Here is a 27,821-nt window from a genome sequence, read left to right on the forward strand (position 1 = left end):
GATAAGATAGAATGGAAGAAAGCAGCTACAACAAAAATGCATCTAAAGATTTTAAATTCTTGATTACTGAGTACCACCATTCATAAGGAATTTTTTAAAAGGGTCTCAAAGCTATTAAAATGATAATTAGGTCCAAAGAAAACATGAACCAATTCAATTACATGCTGGGTGCTTTTAAATTTTAAAGCCCTCTATTAAGAGGATTTAAATGAAGCACAGTTATAATTGCAGGTCTGTGACCAACCTTAAAGCCAACGTGTAGGTTCCTGGTTGCCGCTGACTCTCCCGAATAAGGTAGCTCCCCTCAGCCACACTCAAGAGCTGGTCAGCTGCTTCTCTGGAGATCATGCCGTGAAACCTGAGCAACAAAGTCAATTCAGAAACGGCACACTTTCCACATTTTACCTATAAAACACTCCCCCTTCCATTTCTCTAGACAAACTACTGTCACATAATTGAAGAAAAGCGCTTGAGTTTAACCGTGCTCCTGTTTCCCTGGGCCTGGCCTCTGGCCAGCTTCTCTTGTGTGATAAGAACTGCATGAAAGTAGATATGGAATTTACCAACCACAAAATCAAAATTCACACCCATCTAAGAATGATCAACCACCTCTCTCAGAGGACAGTCCTTACTTATGTAGCCATTTGACCATATGGACTTCCTAAAAAAAATAGACGGAAATGTATTCCATTTCCTTTCTTTTCACTGATGCAGTTGCTCTAAAATTTTGGCTTAGAGTCTATGCTGGCAATTTTCCAGGACCCTGGGTTGTCCTTAATTGGCATGATTGCCCAATAATGTGCATAATTGGCATTATTGAATATTCAAACCACAAGCAAACAACTACAGTACTTGCTTTCACTTCCTGTCAAAATCTTATTTCTGATTAACAAAGAAAAAAAAGAATAATAAACATAAATAACACAACCTTTATATATATATATATAGCAAATTCATCTATAATAATCTGACATAAAAAGATTAAACAAGAAAAATGTCAGTGATGACAATTTATTAAAAGTATAAAATCACCTTACACTTGTATGATGATTCACAATTTAAAGAGAAGTTTTACATATGTCTTTTTAGTAACTCAAAAATAATGAAGGAATTCAGGAAATGTCACTCCAAAATATGTTTTTTTTAGCATATTATTTTGAGCTGAAGGCATTTAAAAAAATAGCAAATGCAGGAAAAGTCTTTCTCTGAACTCCTCTTGTCTACCTAAAGTCAGATTCTCCAAAAGTAACTCAATTGCCATCAATTCCCTCCCCAGGAATTTCATCAATCAGGTAAGACTGATTTTTATCACAGGAAAGGAAATTAAAAGTTGACATCACACCAAAAAAATCTTTGTCTCTAACCAGCATCTTTCTCAATTATTCTTCTCAGGGACTGTATTTGTTTCCTAAAAATCATTTACTCTTTCCTGAGAGTAAATGGCCTACATCTTCCCTCCCCTTCTCATATTAGCTCTCAGTCTCACTGGGTATTCATTTTATTTTTCCTGTGATGCCCCTGTGCACACTATATCAAAAGTTAACAAATCTGTATACTTTTCTCCTGTTAATCTTCCTATTGTTAAGTCTATTTCATAGTCCCAGCTATAAGACCTTAGAGGGTAGAGGGAGAGATTCATTGCTCAAAAAAAAACTTTGTAGCTTCCACTGGTATAAAATCATGAGACAATAACTACTTGAATTTGGAGTAATAAATTATAAAGGCCCTGAAATGACACCTTAATACTTTAGGAACTTTACTAGGGATAAGTGGCAATCTTGGTTTTTCCTCATGGGCATGGCTCTATTTCTCTTAACAGTCTTAAAATAGTTCATGATAGATATGTTCAAATCAAGACAATCAGAACAGCTAGGTTTACAATGGGCTTGTGAGGTTTTCATCTCCATAAATTTTTCAATTTTTCAGAACTAGGTTCATATGCTAACACTTTGAATTTGCTGGAAGCAAAAGATGGTTATCTATCCCTTGCAGTAACACATACCATTCGATTAGCCTGCTGGTACACACTTTTGAGTTTAAATGACATCAATTAATAAAATTAGTAACATGTAACATCTATTTGTTTTTTATTTAAACCTTCAATACCTTAAAAAAATCAAACTCAAGGAAACAAATTTTGGAATAAAAATTGACAACAAAATGTAAAGAACTTTAAAATTATTCTTATCAGTTGACTCAATATTTCTATCAAAAAACTTTATGCACCAAGATGTTTCTTATAGTATTACTTTTAATAGTAGAGATTGAGCATCCCTAACCCAGATAAGAAAAATCTGAAATCCTCTGAAATTGGGTACACTTTTGATCCAAAGCATTTCTGATGAGGGATGCTCAGTCTGTACAGTTTAAAAACAGTCTAACTGCCCTAAGCAGAATATGACTATACACACTATGATATCACTGTAAAGAATACCAGTAGTTCTCAACTTTGGAATCATCTTCCTCCCAATTCACAGGTATGTGTCTGTGATCCATTCACAAGAGTCAGGAAAATGTATTTAGAATTTTAAATAATTTAAAAATATCTGGTAAATATATGACTATCTGATATAATCAAATAATGAAAAAAATTATTTTATCAGGAGAATAATGAAAATGTGATTTTATTTTTTTTTCTCCAAAGTGCTAAATTTCTGTTTCTCAACACTTGGAAAAATTAAAGATTTCAGAAATTATCAGAGTAGCATTCTGAGCCATTTTTGGTACAGTTTGCTGTCCAATTGTAGAATCACAAACAAAGCCAATTTTAAAAACTGTTGCAATGCTCATCATCAATATTAAATGGAAAAAAAATTAGACTACAATTTATATGTATAATATCTCAATTTTGCAAAACACCACTAGCAAAACAGACCTTTAGAAGGTAATACTTCAGATGGGCATGGCAGTACATACCTATAATTCCAGTGACTTGGGAGGCTGAGGGAGGAGAGTTGCAAGTTTGAGGCCCGCCTCAGCAACTTTGGGGGACCCTATCTCAAAATAAAAAATAAAAATGGATGGGGATGTGGCTCAGTGGTAAAGTACTCCTGGATTCAATCTGGAGAAGGATGGGGGAGAAGGAGGGGGAGGAAGGAAGAGGAGGAAGGGGAAGAAGGAGGGGGAAGAAGGGAGAGGAGGACAGGGGAGGAGAAAGAGCAGAGGGAGGAGGAGGGGGGGAGGAGAAAATAGGTAATACTTCCTCTGGTTTTTTTTTCTTTTTTTTTTTGTACTGAGGATTGACTTTAGGGGCAGTCTACCACTGAGCTATATTCACAGCCATTTTTGAGACAGGGGTTCACTAAGCTGTAGAGGAGGCTGTCCTCAAATTTGTGATCCTCCTGCCTTAGCTTCTCAAGTAGCTGAGATTATAGGCATGTGCTACCACATCCTACCCAATACTTTAAATTCTTAACAACCATGGTTTCTGAGTAGCTATGATTTTCTTTTCTTTTTCTTTTCCCCCGATAATAAAGAGTATATACACTGCTTATAGAAAATTTGGGGGAAGAAAGGTAGAAATATAGAATAAATCACTACATCCCTCCATATGTATGTGTGTATATTATCTAATACATGCAAAATACACATATAAATATACACATTCCTCATATATATCTAGAATTATTTACTCACATTGCTTACATCTTTAACATTACTGCATGTACATTTTTCCATGCTATTTTCTTCTTTATAATTGCCTTTTTAAAAATATTTTCACCATTTAGAATAATTATACTTGTAATTAAAAAAAAATCTAATTCCACCAAGATTGAATACTTCCTTTATTTATTTATTTATTTATTTTTTTACTAAACGCACCATTTTTTTGTCTCTTACATATGCCAACCGAGAAAATGTATTCTGGTAATTCATACTTACTCTCTTCCATAATACTTTGGTCTGTTTTCTACCTATTGAGGAAGAAAAAAGAAAGTATATTTGTGAAAATGCAAATGTGTAGTATATTAATTAAACATTCTGTATATGAGGTAAACTAAAGCATATATTACAGAAAATATATATATATAATCTTTATATAAGATTCAAGGTCAGAATATGGAGTCCTAGTTCACAGGAGGGTTAATAGGTTGCTTCAACTTCTCTAAACCTGTTTCTTCTCTATTAAATGCTGTGTATGTAAAGAGTTGAACTGAACTATCTTTCATTTCTAAAAGTGTAATGAATTGGAAAAGATATTTACATCACTTTATTCACAGAATAAAATAAAACATCCAGAAACTTAATGCCACAATCATGTCGTAACAGATTGTGGCTTTCTCTCCATCCTCTCCTTTTCCTCTCCTTCCTGTTACTCCATATTCTCCATGCTGTTAACATCTCAATACGATCCTGCCCTTCTGTTTTCCCAACAGCTCTTCCCTCACCACTTTCTCTTCCCCTAGCTTTCATGGCATGTGTGCTGGCTAGAGCTGAGGAAAGCCTCAGAATAGATCCTGAGAAATTCTTCCTGGGTAGACAGGAAGATAGAAGGCATTTGCCCCATGCATTAAACAAATATTTGCCGAACAGTGAATATGTGATAAGCATTGCTGTACCTGCAAGGGACACATGATTGAATAAAACTAAAAATGTCATAATTGTTTTGGAACTAATGCTATAAAGACAAGCAACAATAAAGCAGCTTTAAAAAGAAAACAATAAGGAAACAGAAAGTATAGTAATGTTAAGTGCTATCATGAAAAAGGATTTCCTCTGAGAGGTACCTGGTAACACTATGGACTACATTTATTGAGCTCCTGCTATTTGCCATGTTTTAGTTATATTTAGAGAACATTTAATCCCCATATCAGACAGTGATGACTCTGTTCATCTTCATAAGATAGTATTAGTCTCACTTTAACTGTTTTTCATGAAAAAGTTCATCTTTTATTTTTAATTGACAAAAATGCATATAAAACCTATATATAGTATATACTTGTATATGTATATATGTACAGGCATTATATAGTATATTTTGTTATATGTATACACTATGAAATGGTGAACACAAACTAATTAAGATATGCATTATCTCATATATATTTTTTGTGTGTGTGACTGGAACACATAAAATCTACTCTTAGCAAATATCAAGTATACAATATGTTGTTACGTTTTGTTATCTATAGTTATCATGTTGTACAATAGAGCTCTTGAATCTCTTTTTCCTAAATGAAATTTTATATCTTTTACCAATATTTCCCCAATCACCATTCCACCCCCAGCCACTGGTAACTACAACTCAGATCTCTGCTTCTGAGTTCAATGTTTTTAAATTCCATATAGAAGTTGTCTCCTAAGAAGGGTCTGAGAAGCTCCCAGAGAGAAGGGAACTCCACTTAGGACCAGCAGGGTTCTTGACATGTGTGACAGAAAAGAATCTCCACACATGCCAGTCAGAGGTACAGACAGAGGTTGATTTAGGAAAGGAGATACATATTAAAGGGAGAGTGGGGGGCAACTTCAAGAGAGAGAGGCCTTTGGGGATAAAGCAAGGAGTGTGCATTCAAGGGAGAATGTGTACCAAAGATGCGCTTTGGGAGTTCCCAGCTCTTCTTTTACAAGAAACTTGATGAGGGGTGGGTATTGAGAAGTATATAGGAATGGACATAGTCAGTGATCTCGGGATGGTTTATGGTTATCTGATCAGTCTCTGGATTCTTAAGCTGATGTGATCTTCATTTGTGATCAACAAAAAGCACTGGACAGTCCCCTAAATTATAGTTTCCTCAAGATATCATTTTTTCTCTTTTGTTTAATCTATTTGTTGGTGGGTTAAATAATGTACACTGGTAGATTTACAGATTTCCCAGGAATTTGGGGAATACGAGGCCTACGGTTGAGACTGACTTAGGGAGTGATGTGTCTGGAGAAGTGTGTGGAACTTCTGAATTAAAATCTTTTTTTCTTTGCCCTTCATTTATATCATACTTTCTACCTATCATATCTTCTATCCTTACCTACAGTGACATTATATAATATTTGTCTTTTTATACCTGGCTTATTTCCTTTAATATAACATCTGCCGGTTTATCCACATTGTCAAAGATGATGGGATTTCCTCCTGTTTTAAAGGCTGTATTCAATTTGAAATATACACTATTCCATTGTATATTAGAATGAACTATATGAAATTTCATTGTATATTTTCTTTATTGATTCTATCATTGACAGACTCTTGAGTTGATTCTACATCTTGGCCATGTAAATAATGCTACATAGGAGTGCATCCCTCTTCCATATTTTGGTTTTATTTCCTTTGGACAAATTCACAGTAGTGGTATTCCTGGATCATATGGTAGTGGGAAAAAAATGAGTATCAGAGAGGTTAGATAACTTGTTCAAGGTTACCTGTTCAAGTGGTAGAGCTCAAGATAAAACTAGAATTTTTAGGACAAAAAAGGTCCAATTCCTTTTGTATGTGAAACTGACTCATCTGAATGAGGCTGAAAGTGGACAACTTCAAAGCCTATTTTTTCAGTGATCATCTTGCTAGGTTCTACATGGAACATGGCTGCCCAGTCTAGGTTATCTACCTACTGGTCAGCCAGACCTACTACTGTTTTTAGCAACTTTGAGGTATTTACTCATAGTATAGGAAGAAATTTGTGAATGAAAAGCTGTCTATCATCTACAGTATACTCTATTGGCATATCTGACTCTGGCCTAGTACACTGTCTTTGAGTATTTTTGAAACTCTTAATTACAGGTAACTAAAACATGGATCTGTTTTTTCCTGCATGGTAACATTTTAATTAGAAAAACTAATTTCTTTGTGCAATTGATCTCAGTATCCCTTGAGTCTATATAAATTGTGCTTTGACTTCTTCTTGGTTCTCTCTCATGAGAGTGAAATAAACATTTCACATGTTCATTTTCACTTCTGTAGGAAAGTCAATATTTTACCTTTTACTAAAAATTATTCTTAGTCCATACTTTTCAGGAATCTTCTGTTTTCTGCTGAGATTATAGTCAGGTTATTTATTATCCTACTATCCCACCTGATTTGATCTTGTTCCATAATTTTTTCCCTCATAAAACTCACTGGACTAAAAATATGCCAGTTGGCCCCTACAGTAACCTATAATGGCTATTCTATTTTTAGGTCCCAGGACTAAAAAGTGGGGTCATGGATCTGCTTGAAAACAAACCTTTGCTTCAGAGATGAAAATCCAATATTCAGGTCTTAACTTGAAGAATTAATTTATATGATTAAAAATGCTGCTCAGAAAAACACTTTAATATTATATATTCAAACTGAAAATGCGCAAATACTGTTTTTACTCTAGAAGAACACTTGCACATGTACCCATGAAAATATGTATAAGAATGTTCATTTAAGCACTATTCCTAGTTATTTTTAAAACGGAAATAAAGGGCTGGGTTGTAGCTCAGTGGCAGAGCACTTGCCTAGCATGCTTGAGGCACTGGGTTTGATCCTCAGTACCACATAAAAATAAATAGAATAAAGGCATTCTGTTCATCTACAACTACAAATTTTTTTAAAAAAATAAAATGGAAATAAATATGCTCCAACAGAGAAATAAGCTTCTTTTGTAGTATAAATAATATGCAGTTTGATGGAATGATGTAGATCTATACAGGGACTAACATGGATGAATTACAAACTACTAAATACAAAAATAAGTTACAGGGCTGGGGCTACAGCTGAGTAGTAGAGCACTTGCCTCACATACGTGAGGCACTGGGATCAAAATTCAGTAACACATAAAAAAAAGAATAAATATATTGTGTCCATATACAACTGAAAAAATATTTTTAAAAGTTACATAATAATGAGGATAACATGTCATCATTTAGGAAAAAGCAGATATGTACAATAATATATATTTATAGCATCAAGAGCAATCTGGAAGCATATATACCAAATTTAAAGAGTTACCTCCTGTAAAGTAGGGGACAAAGGACCTTGGGGGGACAACTGGAAAGGTGTAAAAGAAACTTTAATATTATTTGTAATAGTGTGATTCATACATTAAATATATATATTGCCTTTTGAAATAGAAATCAAGAATATCTTTTGTGTAACCTAATATTGGAGCCTCAGATACATTAGAATGGGGTCCCCAACATTTAAGAGGAGATTATGGTCTTTCTATCAAACCATGAGACCTTTGCAGCTGGTTGAAGGAAAAGTTCTATTGCATTTCCCAATCCAAAAAAAATATGGATTATTTATTCAGCAGACCTATGTCATGAATGTAAAAAGAGTTTTTTTTTTTTTGGTTATTTGACGAAAATTCTACCAATACCCCTGATTTGCCACATTCAAATGATATGGCAGTCTATTACATTTCCCAATTCAAGACAAATATGGATTATTTATTAAACAGTCCTGTAATAAATCTCTATTATGCTTCCATTAATTGTCTAATTAATCAACTTCATAACACAATTGCTTCTGGCATTATATTCTAAATAATTTTTTTATTAACCCAAAATAATTATAAATTTTTAAAAATTATGTAAACATTGAGGATTAAAATAGTACTGTTATTAAAAACAGTGTGTTCAAAAATAAAATTCCCATAGCAATGACCTTTCCTGTTTTTTTTTAATATTGGAAATGCAAAACAAAAAATTTAAACTAATTCATCTCATCTAGATAGTGAAGATCAGAATATGTCATCCCAAAATATGCCACTTTGGCATAGGGATTTTGAGTTAAAGGTGATTAAGAAACATCAAACATAAAAGAAGCTCTCTGTCCTCCCTCCTCTCCCTAAAAGCAGGGTTTACATTTCACTTTTTGTGAAGGAAATTTACACCTGTAAAGCAAATTTCCATATGTCAATATGTGCTCCTCTCAGGTACCCTAAGAGACTAACTTTAGAGACAACCGTGTCACCTGAGAAGACCTGAGTCTGCATAAAAAAATTTCACCAAATAAATAATATATTTAGTTTACATTTTCTTCCTATAATATATTCCCCTCCCCAGACCTAACACCCTTTTCCTTGTCTAGTCTCTTTTCCTTTTGTTAAAATAGAATTTTAACAAAAAGGTTATTATCTCTTTTTTAGGGTTTTTACTTCTTTTCTGTGAATCCTCCATTCCATGTACATATGAAATAAACCTTTTCTTCTGTTAATCTGCCATTTGTCAGTTTAATTAGCAGTTCCCAGCTCCAAAATCTAAGAAGGTAAAAAAGTTTTTCTCACCCTACAACAGCATCTAGATGTTTTAGTGGTGTCTAAGATATTGTAATGAGGGCTCCTTTGATTTGAAGAAGACCCCATCAGTCATCAGTCATTGCTTTAACTCACTCATTTTGTTTCTCTGATCTGTTCTCTTGGAGTTATTTCTCCTTTTCCAGCTTATCCCAAATTCTAGGAACAGTGAACACTACAGACAAACACCCCATGGTAGAAACTGAAAGTGCCCCCAAGTGGTACTGACCTCCCTGTGGCCAGCAGGTCTCTTCATGACTGGATCTGAAATAATGATCAACCAGACCCTCATTTACCCAAGATTGTTTAACTACGCAAACTTCTTGGCCTGTGCCATTGTTCTTCTGCTATATAATCCTGGAGTTATTGTTAGTACCCCTAAGACAGGGGCTGGTTCATCTTCCCAGGATTGGCCACACTGAAAAAAATTTTTTTCCTTTTTCACCACCACATATCTTTTTGCTATCTGGATTCTTTCTGGGGAAACTGACCAGACCTGGTCTGTTGGGATCTCTGGAGACAAAACTTCTGGGCTAGGATTCCATAACAATACTAGCTAAATAATGGTTTGGAATGATCTTTTCAAACTCACAAAATTACTCAGATAATCAAATTAAAGGGCTAGTCAGAATGTAAAAATGATGAATGATTTACTTGTAAATGTATTATTTGTAAAGTATTTTTACAAATAATTATTTGTAAATTATATTACTTGTAAATTATTTTACTTGTAAATGTATCAAATTAGGAATTGAAATATTGCATGCAATATTAAAAACATTTTATATTTATACAAATATTTATATGCTTATTTCCAAGTTTTATAATTTCATAATAACAGTCAAGGAACTAAAACTCCAGAATAACACTAGCTGAAGTCAATGTGGCCTCATGGGTAGGTTGACTTGAAAAAAGTTCATTATAATGCCTGGTTTTTTATATGGGCCACGGCAAGTAAGTAAACCCAGATTTGGAAGGCTGCAGTAATAGCATATTTGGGGAGGAAGGTAAAGATCAGTTCTGTTTTGAACATGCTATTTACATTTGAGTTGTTTATTAGATGTCTTTGAAAGGATTGTAGAGTGGACAATTGTATATATAGTCTGGCATTTAGGAGAAAAGACTGGACTAGAAATATAAATTGTATTAATACTCCAAACTGGCAGAATCATCAGGTAGTAAATATAGGTAGAGAAGAAACAAAACATCACAAGCCCTGCAGTACCCAAGAATCAAGAGATCAGGGAGAGAAGATCCAGAAAATGAGACTGTACCATGTCCTAAAACTAAAGAGAGAAGAGTACATTGTGGAGAAGAGCTTTTTCACCTGTGTCAAATGCTGCTGACATGATAAACAAGAGAATGTTAGATTTGCATGTGGCAGGCAGAGGTGACCATGCCAAAGCAGTTCTGCTAGAGTTGTGGTGGTTTAAAGTCTGATGGGAGTAGGGGAAGAAAAAAATGAGAAAAGCAGGATTAGAAACAAGAAGTACAGATAATATTTTCAAATGTTTTCTACAAAGGAAAGCAAAGAAGTTGAGCAGAGCAGAGGGAGAAAAAAGGATCAAGAGAATTTTTTTTAAAAATATGGAAATAATTGATGTTTATGGGATGATCAGAATAATCTTGTAGAAAGGGAAAAACAATTAATGGAGGAGAGGGGAGAACTGCTAGCATTACATACTCATGTAGATGAGAGGAACTAGAATCTGGCATAGTGGAAAGAGCTTACTGTCCTCTTTCCCGTACATACCAAACATAGCAAAGAAGCAATCCTGACTTTGGGGATGATACCTGAAGATCTCAGAAATGTCTATCTACCAAATTAACAAGTGAATTACAACTCTAATGGTGAGCACCAGGAATGTAGCCTTTGAATCACATTTTTAAAAGCCCCCTGCTCCTGCTGTGGGCAGAGTCACAGACTTTGGGACTTTGTGTTTCTCCTTTGCTAGCAAAGCAATACAATTTTTTCCTTTTCCTCAAAATTATGTCCTCTATATTGGGTTGGCATCAGGGGCAAAGACCAAGCTTTCAGCAACAAGATCACTTATGAAATTTATACCAGGGTCTCTATAAATAGACACACAAACACACATACATACACACTTATTTTAATTCAACCAGGTGCTTGGCATAAAATAATAAAACAAAATCACTTTTTTAATAATAAAAATGATAAATATATATTTAATATTTATATCATATATTGCATTTCACTGAATATATTTAATGAGAGAGCTGTATACGCAAAAACATGTTACGTTACTTTATGGGTGAAAAGAGATTACCAAGAGTCATTCTAACTAAACACATTCATGTTTTTAAACTAATTTCAGAATTAACTCTCCTGTAAGATACAATTGCATTGTGTAAAAGCATTATAAAGAATCCTTTTCAAGCTTTTAAGTATTTGCTTAGTTTCTAAAGCATGTCTAAAATACTAAGTTGTGGATATGGACATCTTATTCCTAAAAAAATAATTATTTTTGTTTTGATTTCAAAATTTGTCTTAACAACAGCTTATAAGAAAAAAAAGCTAGACTTTTTTGGATGAAGCTCAATGGCACAGCACTTGCCTTACGTGTGCAAGCTCCAGGTTGGATACCCAGGATCACCCAAAAAAAGAGAGATAAGGAAAAAAATATATTTTTTTGCAGTAACAAAAGCAATTGATAATATTTTCTGGATCAAAAAAAAAAGTACAACTTGATTTTTTGTGAAATTGTTTTAGATATTTTGCATTTTAAAGTTCTGCCCCTAATAATTTGTGATTCAATAGTTGATAATTCTGGTTTTAAAATATAGTGCTAGGCATCTTGGTTGCAAGTATATGCCGAAATTCAGCTGAGAAAAAGTAGAACATGGATTTTGTCACCAGAACTAAATCTAGATCACAAGAAAAGAATCATAAACATGTCTCCAAATACAAGTTCCCTTAAGGTTTGATACAAATCCCCAGTCCCTGAATTTACAATCTGTGATATACTGCCATGGTTGAAAAGAGGTGAAATGTACACAAACACAAGGGGTGTCAGTTCTCCTTTTCTTAGGACTGTCAGGGAAATTTCTCAAAGACAAATCATGGAATCCATTTTTTAAATTATAACTTGAACTAACAGATAATTAATACATATCACTTAAAAAGAACTATTAACCTATCAATTGTATTAACTTTTCTCTTTTTCTCACCACATTTAGTCGAGAAAAACACATAGTGATTCAAATCCTCTGTTAAGTACTTGAGGCTCAACATTAACTAGAAATTCAGTACATTTTTATCCTAGTGTTTATCATTCCCAATAACCTTCACATCTTCCAAATCGAATAATTATTGAATCAAGCCTAAGACTGAAACTTTCTCCCTGAAAAAGTAACTTTAGAGTACATCTACTCCACTCTGATTAATCCTTTAACTTTATTTCAAATGGATATCCTTGTTAATTGTTACATAGAAATTTAACTTAATAGAATGAGCCAGGCCATCAGGACTAGTGGTTTATATTTTTCAGTGTCTCTTTAAACACAATCATTATAATAATATTGGATATGAATATAATTTCTTTAAAAGAAGACCACTTATCCCTATTTAGTTATTGCTGTTTAATTATCACTGGGGAAAACAGAAATGTAAGGTCAAATACCTATCACCTCTAATTTTCAAAATAAAGACACATATTTTACACATTCACACTTAATCCTCATTAATGGTACTTAAAACTTAGAGATTGCAACATTCAAATATGTAAGTGAAACCAGAATTAGGCAGATCCAGAGAATGGAGGAATTTAAATGCTAATTCCTTCAGAGCCCTTCCTCCACTCTTATCAAGATAACCTGCTCCTGCTCCAACATGTTGCTAAGGTAACCTGTCTCAGGGACTGTCCCTTCCTATAGAGAGCTGTTAATTGTGCCCGCCCCTCCCTGCCCTAATCACTCCAACTTGGCCCCTCCAGTCCATCTGCTTCTCATCTTTTGGTCATTCCACTGAGCATCTCCTAGGTCTAGTCAGGTAGGCAGGAAGGAGAGAGATAAAGGAAAGAGAGCAGAACAAAGGAAGCCTAGGACACATAAAAAGGCAAAACACCCTTGCTTCTTGGGATACCAGGATACCAGCTATGGCCCCCTTCTCCCTTTTTAAAATAAACTCTGCTTTATATGCTTGCCTTGGCCTGCTTCTCTAATGTTATACTTCAACATGCAAGAGAGCAGAACTGCTCACTGGTATCATAAGGCTGGTTACAATGTGAAAAGAGAGTTAGTCCACATTAAGTCCTTTTGCACAAACAGCAGCATTCTTTGCCCTCCATTTTACCATGAAAATTTGTTTGTAGTAGCTTGGTAAACCAAGGCAGGAGGATCACAAGTTCAAGCCAGCCTCAACAACTTGAGGCCCTGAGGAACTAATGACATCCTGTCTCAAAATAAAAAATGGGCTATGGATGTGGCTTAGTGGTTAAACACCTTTGGGTTCAACCCCTAGTACCAAAAAAAAAAAAAAATTTAAGTAAAAACTTGATTGCTAATTTTTTTTGTTTAAAACATATTCAACCAGAATGAAAATGACTACTATATTTTTCAATTTAAGAAATAAAATGCCAATTGTACAATTGGCTTTTCTGATTTCCCAGTGCTTATTATGCATAACTTTAATCAGCAATATAGAATGTGAATGGCCTCATTCCTCAGATGATGGCAGTATTCAGCCAATCACATCACAAAGCTGAAAATCAAGAGAAATTATTTTCAGAGATTCTAAGAACCATCTACTCCTCCAGTATTACTCACTGTGTCTGCATCAAGGTGGCCCACCAGAAGGCTATCCACTTAGTTCATACCATCTTAGCCCTTTAGAAATGAACTTCACTGAACTGTTGTTCCTTAATGCTATGCCAACTGAACTTTTATTAAAGGAATTTAGTTCAGGAAAAAACAGGATCATATCAGCTTTACTGATCCTTAAGAGTTACATAGTTTATTACTGTGAAAAAATTTTCCACAATTACGTCTGTCCTTAATCAGCATTGCAATAAACTCCTCAATTTTTCTATTTTTATTCCTTTTATTATATTTTTCATTTGTGTGGTCTTAAATTCTTTTGAGAAAGGCATAGTACACCTATTTCTCAATATAATGGTGCTATGAATAAATACTTCAGGTTAATACTGTCAATATCTCATTTTCAGTGTTAAAAAGTTATGTCTCAATAGAACATGAAACAAAATAGAAAATTTTACAATAGTACTTTCAAGTTTCTATTAATATAAAATTAATCATTCTTGATGATGGCACAGTATCTTTGAAATGCAATCAAGCACTACATGCTCACTGCATACTTACATATCCAGACTGTACATTCTCTATAAATTGCAACTAGACATTCAAAAGACAATCTTATGAAAGTTCTGCCAAATTTTGTAAATTGGTTCTCTTTGTAACTATACACTTTCAAAGCTATAGTATTGTTTAAACAGGATGTTACAATGACATTTTAACATTTTTATCCATGAAGAAGCAATTCTTTTAAATAATGTAGCATTTAAGTAAGTTAGTTGCTATGATTACATTTTATCTAATATATAGCCAAAATTCAAATTTCTTGAATTGTGCCCAAAATTTATAGATTTTACAAATATATATATGTACACAGACACACACACATGTACATATGTGTGTGTGTATATGTATGTATATACACAGAAAAAAAAAAACCCTTCAGGATAGGGTCTAGGTACATAATCTAAATTTGATTACGACTTCTCATTTGTCTCCTTTGATTTTCTATGGTCTCACCATTGTTTCGCCTTTTATGATAATGACAGTATTTATAATCCTAGATAGATGTCTTAGAGAATGTATATATTCTGGATTTGTCAGATTCATAATTCATGATTAGATTTTAGTTAAGCATTTTTGATAGAATACTACACAAGTAACACAGTGTGTATAACCTCAGGAGGCATGTGTCAGTTTGTTCCACTAAAGGTAAGGCTAAATTAGTTAAGGGCATGATTGCCAGATCTCTCCATTATAAAGATGTGTTTTTCTCTTTGCAATTAATAAATAATTGGTGGTTTAATATATTGAGACCATGTGAATATCCTACCATATTCATTTAGAGGCTTTTGCTCAATAGTTTTAACATCTAATGACAAATCTTATTAGAGTCAAATAAAAGTATAAAATAGTGATTTTATAATTTTATTGTTCTTTCTACATTTTAACTGCCATTCCCCTGTAAAGAACAACCTCACATTTCCCCCCTCGTTTTACCTCTCTGAATTGGGATGGGTTATTATTTTTTTAAAAATTTGGATTATTAGTTTAAAATTTTAAATGATATCATTTAATATCATTTGATATCATTATGAACTTATGAGTTATTTCATTCACTGTATTAAAATTAATTATTATCATAGTATCATATTCTCTCTTTTTTTATATATACTAGGGATTAAACCCAGGAGCACCTACCACTAAACTACATTCCAGCCCCTTTTTGAGACGGGTTCACTAAATCGATCCAGCTGGTCTTGAACTTCTGATCCTCCTATCTGAATGGCTGGGATTACAGACATGCACCCTCATGCCCAGCTCATTATTCTTTTCGATGTTCAAATTGTCCCAAATTTTCTTGAGGGAATCCTTGAGCAGGCTTCTGTGGCTTTTTGACATGTCCCCATCAGATTATGAATGTTTCCTTGCTTTCTAATACAATAAAATATTCCAGGATTTCTTCCCCACAGTCTGAAATCAGGAATTTCTCTGGCTCCTTTTAGTAGAAAATATTTCAAAACCAAAATCTAAGCATTCTTATGATGGAACCACAGCACCCTTTCCATTGTCTGAGAGAGAAAACATATTTTGTAAAAATCCGTAAATTCATATTAAATAGCATAATTCAAATTGAATAACCAGCACACTCCCCAACTCTGCCTCATTCCTTCTTTATATCTCCTAAGAACCCTGGTTCCACAAAAATCCAATATAATTACTCATTTGCTCTATTTTAAATTACAGATAAATAATTTCAGGATTACTATACAAGTATCATTTCCAGTAACAATGATACTATACACAGCTAAAGATCCTCTTTTATTTTTTGGTCCTTATAATACATCCATCTAAGTTGGTATAGTTAAGTTTTCTGGTGATTATGTTATAAATTTTTATGTTCATTTGTTTTTCTACTTCTATTTGATTTTAGGATTTTTATCATTTATTTAATTTTGTTAGTTGAATATGTAAAACATTTACATAACTCAAAAGTCACAACAACACATATAAAAATATATCCTCAGAAGTCTCACTACCATCCCTATCTCCTCCCCAGTACTACCCACCCCTTCCTTATAATGGCTATTTCACTGGTCTCTGATTAATTCTTCCTGTGTTTCTCTTTTGTAAAATTAAGCTTCTTTTTCTTATTTTCCATTTTTCCTTACTAAAAAGGACCATACATACTATACATATGTACATTTTCTATCTATATTTCTTATTCTTTCTACCATTAAGTTCTATTCAATTCAATCAGACTCCTTTGCACATTTAGTTTCTTCCCTAATATTCTGCTATTACTAACAATCCTACAATGAAAAACTTGTAACGTATGTTCTTTTACATGTGAACAGGTAATTCACCAGGGTAAATCCCTAGAAACTAGAAGTAGGTCAAAGGAAAAATTTAGGTATAGTTTTATTAAGTATTATAAAGTTCTCATCAAGCCATAACATTTCATATTCCCATTAGCAATGTGTAAGAGTATCTATTTTCTCAGAGTCTTGTCAATTAAGTAAGCTGTAAGCTTTTGAATTTCTATCAGGCTGTAAAGTGAAAATAGCCTTTCTGTGTGTTTTCATTTGCATTTTTCTTATTATCAACTAAGTTAGTAATCTTTTCATATATTGTCATATGTAGTATCTTCTGATGAATCACCCATGCCTTATTCATTTTTTACATCAAGATTTGTTAAATCTTTCTCTCAATGGAAAAAAAAAACATTCCAATAATCTTATAATAACACCTTCAAACTTTATTTTTGTTTTGTTGTTTTTGTTGTGGTGCAGGGGATTAGAACCCAGGGCCTTCTGTATGCAAGGCAGACACTCTACTAACTGAGCTGTATCCCCAGCCATCAAACTTTGTTTATAAAAATAAAGGAGTAAAACATGAAATTACTGAATTAAAATGAATTAACTGAAAAGAATACTAGCATCACTTAAAACTACACTATCATATTCTATGACGTTCACAACAGTCTCTGAATGAGTAGCAATTATGTCGAGTAAAATGTTAAGAAAAATGCATTTGAGTAACAATTTTTATGATGACAACTAGCATACATGACCAGTATACATGGTCAGTCTCACAAAGAACCAAGCCTCTGAGGAAGGTCACAGTTTGGAAAATAAATGACAGAGAAGAATCTTGTTGTAATGGTTTCAATATACCCACCTCACAAGTACAGGTAATCCTTCGAGGATGAGGAGCTTCCTGTTGCAGCTGATATACTGTGAGAAGGCAGAAATCAAAAATTAGTTTCCCTTTTGTAGAACTTAGGAACACATTAGAAATAACATATTGGCTGATTTCTATGTTCATAAGAAAACTGGTACAGAATTATTTGCTATTAAATTAAATCATGCTGTGAACAAAACAAAGAAAGCAAATAAAAATAAATTTAGTGAAAGTCTAAGAGCAAGCACAAACAAAAATCATAATCCACCACAAATGTCTTTTACTTTATAACAAATCAGTGCTAGACACTTAGCTCTTCTCTATAATCTGGCCATTTATTTTCCCTAACTTATTGTGGCTGTATTAAAGCATACATCTGATATAAATTAGCAATGTTGTTAAACTTGAAACTAAAATTAGGGCTAGTAGGCTCGAAATAACACACACATTTATATTTCAAGTATCTATCTTCAAATATAATCTTCCTTAAAAGCAAAATTTCTGAGACAAAAAAACTACCACTTATTCATTTCATACCACTAGGTATTCACTCACTCATGCCACAGGGTTAAATGCAGTAAAAGAAATAATTCACCTACTAAAATAATTTGCCAACAGAGCTGATGATTTTAAGTGTATCTGAAAATGGATCAGTGAAAATTATACGATACCAATGACCTACTTTCAGCCTTGCTTACTTCAGGCTTTTTGATTTAAATTGAAAAAAAGAATGAATAGGATGTGTGGCTGTTGAAAAAAGTAAGTTTAAACTTGTTCATATTTAACTTTTTTCTGTTTCTAAATATATAATCACATATAAAAGAATTTAAATTAATGCTATAGTTAAATACTTAGATGTTTTGTCAACATAACATTAAACTATCCAGACATCCAGTATTGTCAGATAATGCATGACTCATTTTAACTGAATGTCATTATATTGATTCCATCTCTGACCATTTTCATTCATATATGCCATGGGAACATACACATAAACATGGGAACCTAAACATACACAGTTAGGCTTTTTGTGTACATATATAATTAGACTGTATGTATGTGTATATGTATATATACATATATAGCATATACTAAGAACATACATAGACACACCACTGCTCTATATTGTGACTTAAAATAGGCCCTGGCACAGAGAAAGTTCTCAATAAAAAGTAGCTGTCACTACATATAGGTGATTAATGATAATAAATATAATTCTTTATAATAATATTTTATTACCAGAATGCATTAAGTTCATCACTAAGTTATTACATCAGGGTAATGCTACAATTTAAGAGGAACCAAGAAGATATACTTTTCATGCTTGAAAATTTAAAAAATAAAACAAAACAAAACAAAACAAAACAAAAAAACAGGGCTGAGGATATAACTCAGTTTTAGAGTGGTTGTCTATCAAATGTGAGGCCCTAGTGCAGTCTCCAGTAATACAAAAATAAATAAATAACAAAAGTACTTCCTCGGTCATGCCTGTAATTCTACTAATAGAAAAGTATTCTTTGCCTTTTTCCCATGGCTGCAAAAATCCCTGAGTGGTACATATTAAAATAATTTTAGATATATTTCATTAGCTCATATTTCATGAGAGTGTTTTTTTTTATCAAAAATATAACTCTGACAAGGCACAGTGGTTCATGCCTATAATCCCAGCAGCTCTGGAGGCTGAAGCAGGGGGAATCACAAGTTCGAAGCCAGCCTCAGCAACTTAGTGAGGCGCTAAGCAACTCTATGAGACCCTGTATCTCTAAATCATATACCAAAAAAGAGCTAGGGATGTGGCTCAGTGGTTAAGTGCCCCTGAGTTCAATCCTTGGTACTAAAAAAAACCCACACACACACACAACTGTGAAACTGGGCATGGTGGCACACGCCTGTTATCCAGTTACTCTGGAGGCTAAAGTAGAAAGAGCTCAAGTTCAAGGTCGGATTCAGCAACTTAATAAGACCCTTTCTGAAAATGAAAATAAAAAGGGGGTGGGTGTAGCTCAACCGTAGAGTGACCCTGGGTTCAATCCCTAGAACAGATCAAAACAAAACAAAATCCTCCTGTGAATATAGTTTTATTAGAGATTAAAGAGATGATGTGAGAAAAGTAATTCTGAGACAAAGAAGGGGGAGAAAGCACTGAAATTTAAAAAAAAAAAAAAAAAAAAGTGTGTGTGTGGGTATGGAGGAGTTCTGGGTATATTAAACCCAGGGGCATTTTACCACTGAGCTACAACATTAGTTCTTTTTTGAGACTGAGCCTCACTAAGTTGTTGAGGCTGGCCTCGAACTTATGATTCTCGACTCAGCCTATTGGGTCACTGGTATTTGGCTCTGAGAGTCCAAGGATGTAAATCAACTTTCTCCTTAAGTGAAGGCAAAACATGATTTGTAAAAAAGAAGGATTACTTAAGTCCATTCCTCCATATTAGTCACTATAACTAGAAGATGAAAACCAGGTGTTTTGGCTCTTAGTAATAGTTCTCAAAAGATTAGATTCCTTTGTCAATAAAATGCTCTGGAAAGTACGGTAACCTATAAAAACTCAACTTATAATAACTGAGTGATAGTCAAGAAGAACATCGAAAGTTACTAGAGCAAGGGAAATGGTGACTGTGATTAAAAGCACAAATATTGTAGTACCTGGTTATCATCAGGAAGCATTTACCTATTCAGTGCGCAAACATGAAGATAAGCTCATAAAGAAAAACGCTGACAATATTGTCACATGAGAATTGATCTAAGTTTCCCCTTCATCTTCATCGGTTTCAAAGGGTATAATTATTTGCTTTTTCAAGATCTAATCATAGAAAGTTACTTTTCAATTTCTTTTGGTCCTCCTAGTTGCCCCAAAGGCTACAGTTCTGTTTCTTGGAGAGTTTTTATTCTAAGAACTTAACTCACAAAAGAAAAATTTACAAATTCCAGTAGGAGGGAAAAATCACCAATTGCCATATTTACAGACTATTCATATTTTAGTTATTATAATTATCCCAAAGTGGCAACCTATTAAAATAAAATTATCTGCTATTCTGGGAACATAAATCAATGAGAACCTGAATTACTGCTCCTTTAGTCAGGAAATCTGAACAATTTACAAACATCAATATTTAGAATAACTCTCTACCTTTGCAAAGATGTTAATATTAGGTTGCTTATTAAACTACAGACAACATACAAAAACCAGTACTGTTTCTATAATAGTAAAATCATAGGTTTTTAAAAAACTACTTTGATTATATTAACTTTATTTCTATGCTTTAAAAAATCAGGACTCTCTCTTGCTTAATAAATGATATTCTCTAGTAAAGAAGGAAAATAAAGGACTAAGAACCTCCATTCTCTCAAAGAAATATTTATTCTAATGGAAAGTTTAAAGAGCAATATAGAAATCTAATGTTCCTCTTGCACTTGCCTAACACATGTGAGGCCCTAGCATCGTAAAAACCTGGCTATAGATGACAGCCACCATTGAGCTTCTCGGCAATGCTGGTTCCTTTTCACCTGCATCATTTTGGCATGTTCAAGGGCCCAGCATCATAAAAAAGGAAGGAAGGATAACTGTGTTCTCATATTTTGAGAATATTATCAAAAAGATCACTTTTCTTCTACATGTTTTGACTCATTTTTTAATTAACACAACTTCTCAGCTTATCATCATGTATATATTACTTTTGTCATATAAAGGATGAGGATCAGAAGAGTTAGAATGCTTGAATTCTCAGCTCCTCCGTGCATTGGTCTTATCAGCCATTCTGAGCAAGTGATCTCAGGGTCTCCGACATGGAATTCTGCAAGGAGTTGTACTTCACACACTCCAACAGGATACAGATTTTGTGGAAATACTTGTAACACAATTATTTCTTTGTTGTGAATTAATTTTTCAATAATGGGTACATAATAGAATGAGTCTTTATAGCTAATGATCCCAATATGCTTATGTTACTTATAACACTATATCACACACAATTAAATTTATTTGTATACTTACAGTAAGATTTCCAAACAGGAGGTCTATATTCATCTGTATCTGAAAGAATAAATATAAAATTAATACTACTGAATATTTATATTTTAAAAAGATGTTTTAATTTCTAATTCATTTAATATATATTAGTTGACTTCTATTTGTCTAGGCATTGCATTAAGAACTAAAGAACATTCAGGTTTTTTAGCCTTGGTTCTTCCTTTCTTAGACTACAGTTTTACAAAAATGTTCAAAGAAATTTACTGTACCCATTGATTTTTACTCCGGGTACTCATTTCTTAGAACCGTGATATAATACTCAATAGTTATTATTTATTTGGGCTTAATGATTATTTCACTGAAAGAGCCCTGAAATCATTAGAATTTTTCTTTTTCAGTCAAACTGATCAAATAATTTTAATCTCTAGAAGTGTTGAGTATTTCTCTATTCCCCCACCCCTGTTCCACTTGGGGGATTCCTGTGTAATAGGTCTTGGTAACATGAAAAGAGAAGAATAGCAGTATCACAGATCCTAATTCAACATGTCCTGGACAATCAAAGCCAGGAAATGAGAAACACCTCCATGGAAGAGTCTCTCTCCAGGGAACCACAAAGAATAGGAGGTGAACATCTGCTCTTCAAGTCCATTTCCCTCATTATGGTTGAGTACAGATTTAAAAGACAGTGGGAAGAGAAGGAAGACAAAACACATGAGGGAGATGGATTAATTAGAGAAATGGAACAAGCCAGTGTGGTCTGACTTCTCATCAGAAACACCTAGCTGAGGAATCTTTCTGCCAGCCAGAAGCCCCACCTGCGAGACTATGTGACTAAACTGGAAGATGTATCATGTGTTTAGTGTGGAAAGATAAGGCCAGTCATATCCCCTGGCTCTGCTGGCATTTAATACAAAACCACTGACAAATCTGGTCCTACAAATCTTGCCCAAGGAGGCAAGAAAAATTCTAGAAAGTTTATTGAGAAGGTTGAACAGGAAGCTCAAAATGGCCATGGAACCAAAACATTCAGCCTTCAATTCCCAAGCTTTAAAATGTAACCTCACACTTCATTTATGATGTGTTATCATAAACCACACAAACACTCTGAGTCAGAGGGACACAGCAAGACTATAAGTAGGGGGCATTTAAGTACATAAAGAGAAAATTCTGTCACGTGGAGCCCAGAAATGTTCAAATATGTTTGCTTAAAGAAGAAATAAAAAATTACATGAATAAATGGACAATGAAGTAATGGCAGCAAATACAGTTTATTCTCACTTATTGTAGTAGTTATTTTCTATAAATCACCACTAACATTAAATTTAGCAGCAAACACTGAACCACTGCTCTTAAAGGAAACACAGAGTTAGGTTCCTGTGTGCCTCTAGTCACAGCATTTTCATTAACCAATCAATAACAGCATTGCTTTATGTGTGTTTCTCTAAAGACACCTTGTTTAGTGTATGCTGTTGATTCATTAACATTGACCTCACAGCCAACAGCCACTGTAACTCATGCCTGTAAGAAGCTTTTCTCCATGAGAAGTACTACGGCCTTTTTGCCCTTAAGAACACAAGACAGGGGGCTGGGGATGTGGCTCAAGCGGTAGCGCGCTCGCCTAGCATGCGTGCGGCCCGGGTTCGATCCTCAGCAGCACCACATACCAACAAAGATGTTGTGTCCGCCAAGAACTAAGAATAAATAAATGTTAAAATTCTCTCTCTCTCTCTGTCCCCCTCTCTCTCACTCTCTCTTTAAAAAAAAAAAAAAAAAAAAAAAAAAAAAAAAAAAAAAAAAAAAGAACACAAGACAGCTTCACAGCACTATGCTTGGAGGTCATTTTAAACAGCAGAATCATCACAACCACCACCACCCAAAAAAAAAAAAAAAAAAAAAACCCACAAAAATGCAAACTTCATGGCACTAAGCAGAACACAAAAAGGATACTTTGCACTGTGAAAACTGAAAAAAGGAAATGGATTTTGTCTGATCCTAGCTTAGAACAGGCAAGTCAAACACTCAGATTTTTTACAGCTCTGTGAATATTTGTAGATGACCACAAGAATGCCATAAGTATTTGTTGGAGGGTTACAAGTGAATGCTAGTGAGTAGGCAAATTTACAAATACCTAACTTATGAATAATGAAGATTGACTGTAGATACTAAGCCATCATTTAGGGAAAATGCTACTTCAAGTGAACTTGCCCAGTGATGATAAAAAGTCGAAATGGAAGTCAGGTGCAGCAGTGCATGCCTGTAATCCCAGCAGCTTCTGAAGCTGAGGCAAGGACAATCTCAAGTTCAAAGCCAGCCTCAGCAAAAGCGAGGCACTAAGCAATTAAGTGAGACCCTGTCTCTAAGTAAAATACAAAATAGGGCTGGGACGTGACTCAGTGGTCGATTGCCCCTGAGTTCAATCTCCAGTACCCCCCACTCCCCCCCAAAAAAGAATATCAGAATGAAGCTGGGAATGATGGTGCATGCCTGTAATCCTAGTGGCTCCGGAGGCTAAGACAGGAGGATGGCAGATTTGAAGCTAGCCTCAGAAAATCAGGGAAATTGTAAGCAACCTAGTAAGAGCCTGTCTTAAAATAAAAAATAAAAAGGGGGTTGGTGATGTTGCTAAATGTGTGCCCTTGGGTTCAATCTCTAGTACTAAAAAAAAAAAAAAAAAGTCAGAATGAAACATGACTTTAATGCGGGGACAAGCACACATACATTTCCTCTGCTAGGGTGTGTGTGTGTACATTTATGTAGGAGGGACTAATTATATTGAACTTTGTCCAAATAAGAAAATCATAAGTAATTCATTTGTGTTTTTTCAAAATTAGAAAAATTTTGTCGGTAAGCATTCCAGTAATTTTTACAATTTCACTGATGATAAACAATTGCTATTATACTGTCATCCAATTCTAAGGAGGATGATGTGTGGTTGGTCCAGGGTTTATAACAGGAGAATATAAATTCACTCTCTTAATGCTCATTCATAATTCATGTCTGTCCCAACCTCCCTGTCAGGCTCTGAAATATAAAAGGAAGTGATCCACCATATGGATGACACCCCATGAAGGAAGCTGGCACTGCACCAGACTGGGAACCTTGTACAGTGAAGAATTTAGCCTTGCCACAGAAAAGATCTGACCTTTGCCTTGGCTCCCAGCACATAATCTGTTTGCCTGGGTCTAGCCATAGAATAATAATTTAGGGTAGGGTTTTTGGGTAGTATAATTTGAACAAATGGAAGGGCAACCCATCGACCAGGTGTATGTAATAAAGTCTCAATAAAACCTCTGAGCACTAGCTTGGGAGACATCCTGTGGTTGAAGTACTCCATTTGTACTGTCACACACACATACGTGAAAGGTATGCATCCTGACTGGATGGAGACAAGACAGCCAAGGCTCTACTTTTGTTTTTCTCCTGGACTCTGTCCTATATGCTTCGCTTCTTGACCAAACTGACTGCAATCTTTCCCTGAAACAAATCATGACTGCCAGTATCTGAGTGTTTAGAGAGTTCTGTTGAGTCTAGAAAATCAGAGAACCTAAATGCAACATCTTGCAGTTGGTGCAAGAAGTGAGGGACATCTTGGTGACACAGAACCCTCTAACTTTGTAGTTGGCCCTAACACTATGTAGACCCTGTGTAAATCCTGAACCTATGAGCAGTAAGGGCCTCCTGGAGATCACTTTCACTTAGAGACAGAGAGAGACAAAGAAACAGAGACACAGAGACAAAGACACACACACACAGACACACACTACTTCTCAAAGTCCTGACTCAAAAACTGTGTACTTTGTGCAAGACAGGGCTTTCGTAGAACACCAACATTTTCTTGCTGTATGACTTTGAAAATTTTACTACCTCTCTGAATCTTTATTTCTTAACGTAGAAAGTGGGATAAAAATATTTAAAAATGGGAATAGCAACAACACAGGTTTGCTATCTCTGTAATCAATCCCCTGAACCCTGAGTTCAGGCAGTTTCAGAACTTTATACCCAGCATATAAGGTGAGGGGCTCAGAAGTTTACAGTCTGCAGAAGTTCACACAAAAGAAGCTTTTTCTTTCACTGTTCTGGACAAGTTAAACTTTCAAGGACAGTACCTGAGAAGGGGAGAGCTTCTCCCCTTTCTTCCCTCCCCCTGACAGCTGTTACTTTGGAGCCCAATTATCTTTGAAAGGTAAACATCTCTGTGAAGCTCCATCCCAAGGACAGGGGCCTAGTTAAAAGAATCTGTTTTTCTTATCACACTCTGCATTTGCAAGCACACTTTTACAAACTATCATATATGTTGTTATTTATATTAAATAGTCCATAAATATTTGTGGAAAACTAGTAAAGGAGCATTCAGCACCTGGAGGGCTGATCTCTTCCAGGCCAAGTAAGATAGAGCAACAGGAAATAAGAAGTTTAACTACACTGAACTGTTTTGTAGAGATTCTTGTGCTGAGAGTCCTAAGATCAATTATGGTAAAGATTTCTGGAGAAGCTTAATTAAGATTTTTTGTGGAGGAGGGTGTGCCACTATACTATAAGGATTAAGTTAGGTATTACATATAGCATAAAACTACCTTGCACCTAGACACCATTAATAAATACGTAGCCTCTCTTGCCATCACCAACAGTGAATTTAAGAACACAGTATTACCACACCAGCCACAAGCCACTGTGAACCACCTTAGTCATGAATTCTTTACTATTTTGTTCTTCCTTATACACTTATGTCATTACAGAAGACATTTTCCAAGATGCTACAGATCACAATCATGTGGCCAAATTATATTGGGAGAAAAGTTTAATGAGTTCTTTTAATATTAAAACATTCTAATTACTAGTGACACTTAAGAGCTCATTTGGATTCTCTCAGTCTTTTCCACTAGAGGTGTGGCTAAGTGGTAGGGGTTTTCATCTCCAACACCACAAAAAATAAAAACAAAAATCAAAGTCTTTTCCTAGCAATCTTTTTTGCTGGGGTGGAGGTAGAAGGTGGAGTGTAAGTCTCTAGGAAGCACCTGGTGATATATAACATAAGCCTTTAAAGTCTATATCCAAGGGAGGGTTAAATGTGGGAGACCAACCTTACACATGACTAAGTCACAATCCCTGGCTGGGTGCTGAGGCGCTCAGTCACAGAAATGTGGAAGAGCTTTCCCCACCCTTCTTGGGTTCGAGGGTCGGTGTCTTGTGCATGAGTGTGTCTTGCTACAGCCCCATGGGTGAAGTTATGCTCACCTGTTCCTTTGTAATATAACCCCTTGCCCTGTTTAGGATAGAATCTTCCATGGAAGTGCCTTGTGTGTGTCCCCTTCCCTTACTGTGCCCTTGGGTGTGGCCTACCCAGGTGTCAGTCAACCTGCTGACAGTGGACATCATGAAGATAGACTCAGCCCCCTGAAACCTGACCCCTTGCCTCATTTGAATAGCTTCTCCTCAATAAAAGGGGTCAGCATGTGCTCTCGCGCTCTCTCTCTTTCTGCGGACCCTTAAGGTCAGAGGAGCCTTCACATCGATCCCAAAGAAAAAGATAATTTGTGTCTCTTGTGTGGTTATTTCGTGCAGCCCAGTTAGCCCAGTTTAACTAGAGTGACCCCTGAGCCTTTTAGTCGTGACAACAGAAACCCAGCAGTTAAATAAGATGCTATTTGAAGTAGACCGCTTACAAATTGTGAGTTTTTCTTAGACCTTAGATACCTTTGTGTGGATCTTTCTCTTGAGAACAGCTGCTTGTACAACTCCCTTAGGAGGCAAAGGGTAGGTAGGACATGTAGGGAACTGAGAGGGGGAGTTGGAGAGGCTTAGGAAAGCTGCCTCAACCTCTTCATAATGCAAAAATTAGTTGTTGAAGTCAGTGACCCCAATTTTTTCCAAACCCTGCTGGGAAGAAAGAAATATCACCCCACTCTTCTATTCCTGAAATTCAAAATTAGAGAGTTCTGTAACAGAACCAAGCCTGACTCGACTTTTCCCATGTCAAGGGGGGGAACCCTCTTTCTAGAAGAATGAGAGTTAACTTATCACATACAACGGATGTTAAGTTAATAAATTCTTGAATGGCTTTGGGGCATTATTCTCTTCCAAAACCAGGGGGAGAAAGGCTTCTTTACTAATGATTTAGAAAAACGCCTACATAATTTTAAAAGATTTTTTTTGAAGATGGACACATATCTTTATAAGTTCCACTAGGGACTTTAATTGTT

General features: G+C 34.9%; 1 protein-coding gene across 2 annotated transcripts in view; it reads right to left on the bottom strand.

The window, feature by feature from the left end:
• The window catches only part of Chn1 (chimerin 1), a 171,163-nt gene that overhangs the window by 104,673 nt on the left and 38,669 nt on the right, over positions 1–27,821 (bottom strand). Inside the window, exons 3-6 of one of the 2 annotated variants that reach the window (XM_005324616.4) lie at positions 21,646–21,684; positions 17,649–17,704; positions 3,883–3,914; positions 245–358 (exon numbers count right to left, since the gene is read on the bottom strand). In XM_005324616.4, coding sequence (XP_005324673.1) covers positions 245–358; positions 3,883–3,914; positions 17,649–17,704; positions 21,646–21,684 — 241 coding nt within the window. Of the gene's footprint in view, positions 1–244; positions 359–632; positions 668–3,882; positions 3,915–17,648; positions 17,705–21,645; positions 21,685–27,821 lie in introns of those variants that run through there. The other variant, XM_040294500.1, reaches the window with a different exon arrangement.

This window comes from Ictidomys tridecemlineatus, chromosome 7, assembly GCF_052094955.1.
Source record: "Ictidomys tridecemlineatus isolate mIctTri1 chromosome 7, mIctTri1.hap1, whole genome shotgun sequence".
Classification (NCBI taxonomy): Eukaryota; Metazoa; Chordata; class Mammalia; order Rodentia; family Sciuridae; genus Ictidomys; species Ictidomys tridecemlineatus.